Genomic DNA, 12,000 nt, shown 5'->3' with positions numbered 1-12,000 from the left:
ATTTTCAAAACTATTCCAGGAGATCAATTTGTCTGTCTAGAAGCACAGAGCCAGTAGAGGACTTATAGGTCATCTTCTCTGATCTGTGCTGAAATACAGAGCTAGAATATCCCCAATAGAGGGCTTTCCAGCCTTTGATGCAAGACCTCAAGTGAAGAAAAGGCTCTTTCTCCTCTTTAAATTTATTATATTCTGAAAGTAAGGATATAAGTTTCTCTGAATTCCACTTGCATTTTATTTCCCATCCTTTTTTTGTAACAAGATATGAGAACTTGACTGGAATCCTATTGGTCACTTATTTATTTATTTATTTACAGCATTTATATTCCGTCCTTCTCACCCGAAGGGGACTCAGGGCGGATCACATTACACATATAGGCAAACATTCAATGCCTTTTAACATAGGACAAAGACAAACAACATAGCTCCGAGCGGGCCTCGAACTTATGACCTCCTGGTCAGTGATTCATTGCAGTTAATTGCAGCTGGTTTGCTCTCCCGTCTGCGCCACAGCCCCAGGCCAACAAGACAAAACCCATCAACTGATAGGTAAATTTCAATGATTTTTTTGTGTGTGTGTCAGCAGTAACTTGAGAAACTGCAAGTCACTTCTGGTATGAGAGAAATGGCCATCTGCAAGGACATTGTCCAGGGGACACTAAGATGTTTTGATGATTTTACCATCCTTGTGGGAGGCTTCTCTCATGTCCCTGCATGGAGCTGGAGCTGATAGAGCGAAATCATCAACACTCTCCCTGGGTTGGATTCGAATCAGCAACCTTCAGATCAGCAACCCAACCTTCAAGTCATCAGTCCTGCCAGCACAAAGGTTTAACCCACTGCACCACTGGAGACTCCTAATTCCATTGATGCAATCTGTCTTCCTTTTGGGGCTAATAATCGATTCAGGGTTTTATTTTCTTCCTGCACTGACATTCATACAACTGTGCACAAACACAATGATTGAGGTCTTGCATCATCAAATATAACTATGCCGAGGAAGTTCTATTATTTCAGGTGCTTCCATTGATTCCATTCCACAAAAAACTACTTCTGAAGCCAAGAACTATTCAAAATGAAGGGGCTTTGTGACATTGTATCTCAGGGTGCTTAAAATGATGACTGCATTGCTCTTCCTGTCAGAGGAAACATTGGAACATGAAACTGAAGATATCTTTCAGAGTCCTGCTTCAAATGTTTTCTTCTATGACCAAGGAAGTATTGCAATTTTCATTTCCCAGCACCCCATTCGGCAGCACCAATATATATATATATATTGGTGGGGTGCTGCTTGCTCAGTTTCAGAGGTAGGATTTTGTGATCAAATTTAGCAATCAATGTCCGTAAATTATGAAGTTAAGCCAGAAAATGAAAGAATATTTGAAAATATTTTTAAAATTGTTTTAAAATGTGAGAAATCTTGGTAAGAAAAATACTGGCCCAGTGAGAATCTTCACCGTTTGAGATTTCTTCCAGTACAGGCACTCCCCAAATTACAATCAAGATAGATTCCATAGCAAAAGGAGAATCCGAGGACATTTATAATAAAGAAATCTAGTCCAGTGTATGAAAAAGGGAAGAAGATGGAAGGAAATTCATGCCACAAAGAATAGAAAGCGGAAGGACTTTTTCTATCTTTAATTTATTACTGTGTGTGTTTTTTTTCTTCTCTTTCTTTCTTCCCTTCCCCTACCTCATTTCCTAACCTATCCCCATTGTTTTATTTTTAATGTATGTGCATGTAAGAAAATTTGAATAAAAATCTAATTTTTTTTAAAAAAAAGATAGATTCCATAGGTTTGTTCTTAAGTTGAATTTGTTGATTAGCATAGGAAAGATTAAACACCCTTGTTGTGTTTATTTTGCTATCTGTTCCCCTGTTCAGAAGATTTCACTTCCCTTTCTGTCCTTGTAATAAATGGATTTTGAAAAAAATGGGCTTGTTGTAGAAACAAGGATTGGTGATAAAGTTTCAGTGGAGACCCCTTTCCCCATGATGACTTTTTTAGGAGTGAATTTCCCTTCCTGGTGTAGATTTCTTTCACCTCCTGTTGTCTCACTCCCTGTTCTTAACAATGAGTAATTTGTAAGTCAGATGTTTATAACTCAGGGACTGCCTGTGTGTGTGTGTGTGTGCATGTAGAGAGAGAGAATAAAAAATTCTGCTGAAAAGTGTAAAACATTTTATAGTCATTTTGAAGTCACCGCCTGTGATGTTGTTACCCTGTTTGATCTCATCACACATACCTCTATTAATACCACTGTTACTATTATTCATGGTTTCAGGTATCAAGGTCTTGGAAGATATCTCCCATTGATATGGAGGGTTGTTCTGTATCACCCTTTGTCTGTAGAATTTTGGATAAGCAGATGTGACTAGCATTGTTAATTTAAAACAGCTTTAAGAAGTTTTGTCTGATGATAACTTGCTTAAGAAGAGGGAAAATCCAAAGATATTTTATAAACACAACTTGATATTTACTCAACACAACAAATCTCAAATGACTGCATTGACTTACAGTACTATAAAGCCTAGACGTTTCCATCTGTTCCACTTCTATTGATTTCATTTCAGATCCCAGTCTGTATTTCTAATTCCTTGCCTCTGACAGCTGTTGTAACTTAAATAAGCAGTGTACACCATGTGGGCTTTCATCTAAGGTGGTCTTGTCATTTTGATACTTTAAATAGCAACTTAAATGTTATACTGGAAACATAGGGTTCTCCTGGAAGTGGCAGGTGTGTGTACTCCTTCTGGCTGTATGACATGCAATATAGCTGATCACATCCCTCATCATTTATCGCCATTGGCAAGGGTTAAGAAATGCACAGTGTGGATAATGATTCAAATACTTATTTGTATTCTCCAGTTCAGAATCACAATGACAACATTGAAAAAAAGCCTTTAGAACACTACAGCCTTTGTTGTTGCAATTTCATGCACCTTAGAGATAATTTTTTAAAAAAATATTCAGGAAAACCTGTTTATTGAGTGTCATGAAACTCTGATAAGAAGAATTCTACATCAATATATTTTATGCAATATTTATACACAGTTTTATGCTGAAAGTAGCATTTTTTCTGCACAGAAAATAGTGTTTTCTGCTTTAAAATATTCTACATAGAAACATGCTCAGAAAATTCTACATACAAATTTTGCACAGAATAAGACCCACATGTGAAAACTATGCAATTTTCAAATACTTTCTCACAGCAAGAAGAACTTGCTTGAGGCTTCCTTCAAATATAAAATTGACAAAGGAATACATTCCTGGTACTCCTATTGTGCTTAATTTCTTGCACCGCTCAAGCAGGAAGAAATCTTTGATTAGAACACACCTGAGAAATCAGTTCCCAAGTCCTTTTAGCAAGGAATGATTTCATCCAGAAGAAAAATAAGTTTTTATAAGAGCACTTCACAGAAATCGGTCCAAAGGTCCTTTCGGAATGTTTGTGCCTGTGCCACAGTTTGATAGTTTCATTACTCTAGCTACATATTCATTATGCATTTATATGGATCTCATTAGATCAGAAACGACAATCCATGATTAACCAAAACTGGTAGTCATACATATCCAGTTACTTAATAAGCAGTTGATGGAATTGTTTCCTTATATAATCACCTTTCCTATTAGATGTGCTGGCATGTTCTGTACAACAATGTATAGGGTACCAATTTTGCAAAAAGGGCTATAAGCCATTGGAGGAAATAAAAAACTATGGTTGGTTTTGTATCACATTCATCGTTTACCCTCGAGGTACATTTGTCAGAATAAATTATTTGAAAAATGTTGATCCCCCCCCATTCAAATGGAATGAAAAATCACATCTGTTGTTCCTATCAAATTAAAAACATGCAGATACTCCCAATACGAAAATGATGATGTTCCCCCTATATCCCCCAATTTTGGTAATGTCTTTATTATTTTAATGTGGGTGTTGATTGGTTCTATTGATCTTGGGTGGTTTTGGCTATTTTGTTCTTCATCCAGCACCTTACGGCATTGAATGTTTGCTGATTTGTTGTAAATCATTCTGAGATAGGGTGGGATATAATATATTATTATTATTATTATTATTATTATTATTATTATTATTATTATTATTTGCCATGACAATAATAAGAATAAGGAGCCTCTCAGAGGAAAAACATAACACATCATTAACATTACTAAATACAAAGGTATTCCAAGCCAAACTTTAAAGAGTTGGACACTTAAAACTATAGGTCTAGTTGAATCAGAACTAACAATGCTGGAAATCCTTTCTTAGGCCCCATCTTCACTGCCATATATTGCAGTTTGAAACTGCATTATATGGTCAGTGTAGAGTCATATAATTCAATTTAACTGTAGCCTGTCATCCTGCCACCCATCTCCAGCACCTTCTCTCCTCCAAAAGCCCCACTATACAGGTCTCTCTGAGGACCCTCTCCAGCTCCCACCTGAGCTGGAGGGACTCTAGCCTGTGGGAGAATGATCCCAGAGGGGTGGAAGGGGGACAAGAGGGGGGCTTGGCCTTAGTTCCTCTTTCTTGGGCGTCTGGGAGGTTGCTATCCATCTTAGGAGTCTGGGGGTTACCCTTCCTGTTCATCGGGGGGGGGGGCTGTGGGTTGCCCTTCCTATCCATCTTGGGGTCTGGGAGGTGGCCCTTCTTGGGAGTTCAAGATTTTAAGAAGTGCCTGAGTTTTTATAAATCAAATCTAGCACCCTGAATTGAGTCCAGTAAGACATTCTATGATTCTATGATTCTATGATTAGCACCAGTGAAGATATCTCAGTGGAAGTGGAGCATACACATAAAAATGTGGATGGGATTCACATTAGCAGGTATTTCACTGCAACCTTGAAAAGCATTTCCTTTTTTCCAATTTTTATTGATTTTATTAATAGTAAGTTTAAAAAGTTTCTACATGGAAAGTGGGAGAACAATGTGGTTGAAGAAAAGGAAGAAAGATAGAGTATATTGAATAGAAGAAAAAAATCAACATGTAACTAGGTGAACAATGTGGTTGAAGAAAAGTAAGAAAGATAGAGTATATTAGAAATAAAAGAAAAAAACAAGAAAAAACAATACAATACAAAACAAAACAAAAAAAGGGGTGGGGAAGGGGTTGACTTCCATCTATTCCTCAGTGTTTGTATTATAACTTTCTCTGTTTTAGTATTCATAGTATGTACCATCTTCTTCCCCTTTGTCTCCGGTGTTTTCTTGTTGCTCTTATCATTACAAAATATGAGTTCAATTTTCAGTTGTTTGAAATAATATTTTACCGTGTCCCAATTTGTTTGTTTTTTTGGTAGACCTTGGTTCGAGGAGAGCCAGTAGGTTAATTTGTCCATGTTCATTATTTCTAAGACTTTATTTTGCCATTTTTCTCTTTTTAGTGTTTCTTTTGACCTCCACTTCTTCGCGTATACTATTCTGGCTGCTATCGCCAGAAGATTAAATAGAATCTCTTTATCTTTGTCTTTATCCAAATCCAACATTCTTAGCAAAAAGTATTCTGGCTCCTTTTGAATATTAGTCTTTAATATTTTTGTATTTCTCCGTGTATATCTTTCCAAAGTTTTATAGCTTTTGGGCAGGTCCACCACGTATGAAAAATGATACCTATGTGTTGTTCACATTTCCAACATTTGTTGGAGGCATTTTTGTAAAATTTTGAAATTTTTGTGGCATAATGTACCATCTGTATATCATTTTAAACTAATTCTCTCTTAAGTCAAATGCATATGTGCATTTAATTCTCTGATTCCAAATCTTTTCCCATCTTTCTAATTCTATTGGGTGTCCAATATTTGCAGCCTATTTGATCATACACTCTTTAATTTGCTCTATTTCTGTATCCCATTCTATTAATCTTTTATATATTTTTGTCATGGAACCAAGTCCCAGGGCTGAATTTCCAAGCCCTGGACTTGGAGTCATAACATAAATAATCCTGGAAGCACCTGGCAGAAGAAGATAGAAGAGCATGGGAACTCGGGGTTGAAAATATAAACAATTATAATTGGTATAGAGTGTGGGAATGGTAGAAATGTGATACAGGGGGTGGGGTTTGATGATGATATTTGCGTGTGGTGTTACGTTGCATCAGAGGTGATAAAAATGATTGTATGTAAACATTAGGTCATTCTCGACTTTTTCCAAAGTCATGTATTCTTCAATAAAGATTGGATTTGAGAGCAGCTATCTTTGATCTGCGTTCAGACTGGTCCTTTGAAGTGAGCCTGACATTTAAGTCGAGAATCCCGTTCTCACCCTCCTGCGAATTCGCAGTGAAGTGATAATGAGTGGAGAAGGCGATCAAAGCCTAAATGGAGCAGAGAAGCCTTTGCCAGGGGCCCGGCCGTTGGGGGAAGAGACGCTGCAAGCCATAGCTTCCTCTACGGGGTACCCCAGGCCGAACGGCGTGACCCAGAGGATTCCCAGAGGAGGAAGAGGCGTCTCTGCGGCTGCAGAAACCAGTTGGGGATCTGGAGGAAGCATGCCGGAGACCGTGGCCCTGCGGTTATCAATCCTGGAAACTAATTTATCCAGGCTGTCGGAAACCGTGCGGAGGTTGGTGCCACTATTGGAAGAGAATCTCCAGAAGGAGCCCACCCGATATGGTGCCGAGAGAGAGCCAAGTAAAGAAGAAGCTTGGAGCCAGAGGGGCCAGCGCGCCTCAACGCAGAGCCCCGTGGCGGCGAGGGGCGAGGGGGATGAGGAATACTGGCAGGAACTGGAGTTCCGAGACAGAATGGCGCGCGAAGTGGAGCGCCAGCAAGCTCTGGGAACTCTGAGGCCGCCAACTCCAACAGGACTTCCAACCCCCCGAATGGGCGTCGGGGTGGAAAGACCACTGGGGCCAGGGATCGGGTCCAGTGGATTGGCGGACGAAGGCAGAGAGGAACCGGAGATCCAGGAAGAGGAGGAGGATGTGCCGTACGACGAGGGAAGGCGAGGTGCGGGGGCTACAGCGAGGCCCGCATTCGGATGGGTGGAAGGGCCGACAGCAGCGGCAGAATTTCGGGAGCCGCGCGGAACGACCGCCGGAGTGGGGCGCGGCGTGTTCAAAGGGGCCGTCCAAGGAAACCCGATGCAACCCTTCCCCATGCCTCCCAGACAGCATCAACGGGCCGCAGAATGGATGCAAAGGAGGGAAGAGCTCAAACTGGAATACGGAGGGGAATCATCTGAACTGAACTTTTTCCTCATTAGCATCAGAGGATATATGGAAGACAATGCACACACATTCCCCTCCGAAGGAAGCATGGTTCGGGCCATCGGCAACACACTAAAGAGAGGAGCAGCCAGCTGGTATGTGCAACTACATGCCAGACGCGACCCGTGCCTGAGGTCAGTACCCCACTTCCTCGCCGCACTGGAAAACCGGTTCAGAGACTGGCTAGAGCAATTGAGGGCTCGAGACCAGCTTAAAGGAATAAAGCAGAGGGACAAAACGGTGCCCGAGTACGCAGAGGAATTCCTCCATCTCGCGGAAAGGGTGCCAGAGTGGTCTGAAGTGACCAAAGTGGAGATATTCAAAGAGGGACTACGCCCCGAGGTTTTCAGTTGGGCAGCGCACAGAGACGACCCAGAAACACTCCAGGGCTGGATACAACTAGCGGGGCGCGTCGAATCCACCCTGGCCCAAGTAAAGCGTTTCAGGGGCGGCGGCGGCCAGCAAAGACCGGTGGCGAGGGGTCGAGGAGAAACGAGGAAGCAGGAAAGGCCCGGAGGGAGGCCGGGGATCCCCTTCAAAGGAGATGACAACAAACCCAAGCCGGGATGCTTTGTATGTGGGAAGACGGGCCATCGAGCAGCAGAATGTTGGGCCCGGAAGGGGGAGCCGCCAAAACCCTCAAAGCCCAAGCCAGCAGCCGGGAGACGAGCGGAGGAGGAGGTGCGAGCCCCAGAATCTCCGGAAAGGCTGGTGAGTCGAGACAAACGCATGCTAGTAGTGCCAATCTGCCTATCGGGGCTAGAGAATCGGGCCACCTGCAGGGCATTCGTGGATTGCGGTTGTTCTAGGAACATTATAACTCCGGAATTAGCAGGAGCGCTGAAATGCCAGCAGACGTTGCTTGACTCCCCAATTGCATTTTCGCAGCTAGATGGATCAGTTGCTGCTGGGGAAGTATCTACGAAGGAAATACGGGGGGTCCCATGTAAAATAGGCAAATGGGAAGGAAGAATATCCTTTGTGATAGCCCCTATTGCCACATACCATATAATACTAGGGATCCCATGGCTCGAACAGGCAAATCCTGAAGTAGATTGGAGAGGAAAGAGCCTAGCATTTAAAGAACAACAAACGCTATGGGAGATAAGCAAAATAGCAGGAGAGGAGGACGAGGGAAATGAAGCAGGGGAAATAGACCCACAGCTATTGCCACCTGAATACAGAGACTTTGTGGATGTTTTCAATCAGAAAGAGGCAAGTAAATTACCTCCCAAGAGGAATATAGAAGTAGAAATTGAAATAACCCCAGGAGCAAACTTACCAAAACCAAAAGTGTATCCCATGTCTATTCAGGAGAAGGAGGAATTGAGGAAATATATTGATAAGAACCTGGCGCGAGGCTTCATTAAGCCATCCAATTCTCCTCTTGGAGCCCCAGTGTTATTTAGGAGAAAGAAAGACAACTCTCTAAGATTGTGCATTGACTATCGAAATTTAAATGCAATTACTAAGGACAATAAATACCCTATGCCCTTAGTAAAGGATTTAATTACCGTATTGAAGAAAGGGAGCATATTTACTAAACTGGATTTAATTGAAGCATATCATAAATTAAGAATCAAACCCGAGGATACTTGGAAAACTGCATTTTCCTGCGCATTCGGCCATTTTGAATATAAAATTTTGCCATTTGGGTTAAAAAATGGCGGCAGTTGCTTTATGCAGCTTATAAATGAAATACTGCACCCATTGTTGTACCGAGGAGTATTCATATTCCTTGATGACATCTTGATCGTGAGCGAAGATAAAGAAAAGCACGTGGAATTGGTCCGGGAAGTTTTGCAGAGACTAAGGGAAGCAAAGCTGTATGCAAAACTGTCCAAATGTGAATTTAATAAAACTCAAATTGACTTTCTGGGGTATCGGATATCTCCAGAAGGGTTAGCTATGGACCCGTCTAAAGTATCAGATGTAAAAGAATGGGGAGTACCTCAAACAAGGAGGCAATTGCAATCATTTCTGGGGTTTGCAAATTTTTATAGATCGTTCATAAAAGGCTTTGCGCAAATAACCGCACCCCTTACTGAACTTTTAAAAACAAAAGGGAAAGGGGAGACAGCAAAAGTGAAAGCTCCTGGCGCCAAACTGAGTTGGACGCCAGAATGCCAAAAGGCATTTGAAACCCTAAAAGGATGCTTCACAGAAGAACCCGTCCTAAAACACCCCGATATCCGGAGCCCTTTCATAATCCATTGCGATGCTTCAGACTGTGCATACGGGGCAGTACTATTGCAAAAAGATCAAAATGGGAACTTAAAACCTTGTGGATATTTGTCCCGGAAGTTCAGTGAAACTGAAAAATGTTGGCCCATATGGGAAAAAGAAGCATTAGCCATATTAAAAGCCTTAGAATGCTGGCGACACTTCCTCGAAGGGAGCGGAATCCCATTTGAAATTTGGTCTGACCATAAGAACCTCCAGTATTTAAAATCTCCTCGAAAATTGTCCCCCAAACAAATTAGATGGGCACAATACTTCAGCAGGTTCGATTTCCAATTAAAGTTTTTCCAAGGGAAACAGAATGTCTTGGCAGATGCTCTTTCACGCATGCCTCAACACGAAGGCATAACCACAGCAAAAGAGGGAACAATATTCTCTGATAAACAATGGGGTTTAGCTGTCAGTACAAGAGCGCAGACCCAAAGAGAGAACACTGCTATTATTAAATTCGACGAGGAAAATAGTTGGGGAAAAGAACTGAAACAGTCATACGAAGGAGATCAGTGGATCGCATCCAGCGCAGAAAAGGGGGAGCAGAAGGGGGGATTCTGGTTTGTGAACAAGAAACTGTATATCCCAGCAATATTGAGGATTAAGATTTTGCATCGGTTTCACAATAACCAGAGCGCTGGTCATACAGGAATTACAAAAACAACAAAGGCAATAGCAAAACATTGTTGGTGGCCAGGGATGAGGAAGGACATAAAGAATCATGTTGTTCAATGTGATGATTGTGCCAGAAATAAATCGAGAGGAGGGAAGCCAATGGGATTATTACAAACAGTAGCAGAACCTACCAGGCCTTGGGAATGTGTAGCTATGGACTTTGTGGGGGAACTGCCGGTTAGCAAAGAACATCGTTATATTTGGACAGTATTAGACCTGTTTTCCAAACAGGCCCACTTTATAGCACTGACGAAACTACCATCGGCAGAGAAACTAGCTGAATTGTACATAAACCATATTTACAAACTTCATGGATGTCCCAGTAGAGTGGTCAGTGACAGAGGGGTTCAGTTCACAGCAAAATTCTGGGAAAAATTCTTGGAAATGCTAGGAGCAGAAAGGAGTCTAAGTTCTGCTTTTCACCCCATGACAAACGGGGCAGTAGAACGTACTCAACAGACGCTTGGGCAGTTCCTTCGAATGTACTCTAACATGAGACAAAATGACTGGTCTAAGTGGCTGGCTTTTGCAGAACTAGCTTTTAATTCGACTGTACATTCGGCAACAAATAAAACTCCCTTTGAAGTAGTTTACGGGTATGAAATACATCCTCTGCCCCAGTTGCCAAGATGGACAGAGAATGAAGAAACAGGGGCAGGGAAATGGAAAACTCAAATGCTAGAATGCTGGAGTCAAGTGACTGCATCCTTAAAGGAAGCACACAAAAAGTATAAAACATTCGCAGACAGAAAAAGGATGGAAGGCGATAAATTGGAGAAAGGAGATTTAGTGTGGTTAAGTACCCAAAACATCAAATTGGGGCTACCTTCGAGAAAACTGGGCCCCAAATATATTGGACCATTCAGAATACAGGGTGTTATCAACGAAGTAACTTTCCAGTTGGCATTGCCAAAAAGTTTAGGGAAAATACACCCAGTATTCCATCGCAGCTTACTGAAAAAGTATATGGGTACTTTGGACAAAATGGACACATAGAGTTATTGTTTGATTTATTTCAGAATTGTGATGAAAGAAGCACCGAAGAGGAGGATGGAGAAAAAGAGGGCGCCATGTCATGGAACCAAGTCCCAGGGCTGAATTTCCAAGCCCTGGACTTGGAGTCATAACATAAATAATCCTGGAAGCACCTGGCAGAAGAAGATAGAAGAGCATGGGAACTCGGGGTTGAAAATATAAACAATTATAATTGGTATAGAGTGTGGGAATGGTAGAAATGTGATACAGGGGGTGGGGTTTGATGATGATATTTGCGTGTGGTGTTACGTTGCATCAGAGGTGATAAAAATGATTGTATGTAAACATTAGGTCATTCTCGACTTTTTCCAAAGTCATGTATTCTTCAATAAAGATTGGATTTGAGAGCAGCTATCTTTGATCTGCGTTCAGACTGGTCCTTTGAAGTGAGCCTGACATATTTTAGTAATTATTTTATTTTCAGATTTCATTATATTGTCCCAAAAAGAATATTTATCTGCGAAGCCTTTCTCGTTGTCTATTTTATAAAGTTCTTTGGTTTGTATGTATGTGGTGGAGCCATGAAAAATTGCTACATTTTTGTTTAATTTCTTTAACCTCTTTTAGTTCTGTATTTCCTTTTTCTTTCTTTAACATATCTCTGTAAGTTGGCCATATTTGCCATCCTAATTCCCTCCTTTGGAAGGCTTCTAATGGTGATACCCAAAGCGGTGTACTTCTATAGAGTCTCTCTTTATATCTTTCCCAAATTTGTATTAATCCTGCTCTTATGTAATGATTTGTGAAGTTCTTTTCAACCTTTTTTTATTGTACCATGTGTATGTGTGCCAGCCTCTTCTCAGGTCTGTGCCCTCTAATGCCAGAATATTACTTCTTTGTAAGGTAGT

General features: G+C 41.3%; 1 protein-coding gene across 1 annotated transcript; it reads left to right on the top strand.

Annotated features, from left to right (window-relative positions):
• The first annotated feature begins 6,904 nt into the window (after positions 1-6,904).
• LOC134296008 (uncharacterized) lies at positions 6,905-11,506 on the top strand. The gene is made up of 2 exons (XM_062969746.1): positions 6,905-7,921; positions 11,137-11,506. The coding sequence occupies exons 1-2, from the start codon at positions 7,085-7,087 to the stop codon at positions 11,242-11,244; spliced, it is 945 nt and encodes a 314-aa protein (XP_062825816.1). The 5' UTR covers positions 6,905-7,084; the 3' UTR covers positions 11,245-11,506.
• The last annotated feature ends 494 nt before the right edge of the window (positions 11,507-12,000 follow it).

This window comes from Anolis carolinensis, chromosome 2 (genome assembly GCF_035594765.1).
Source record: "Anolis carolinensis isolate JA03-04 chromosome 2, rAnoCar3.1.pri, whole genome shotgun sequence".
NCBI lineage: Eukaryota > Metazoa > Chordata > Lepidosauria > Squamata > Dactyloidae > Anolis > Anolis carolinensis.
Note: the sequence above shows the minus strand (reverse complement) of the source record. Positions and strands in the feature narration are given on the sequence as shown.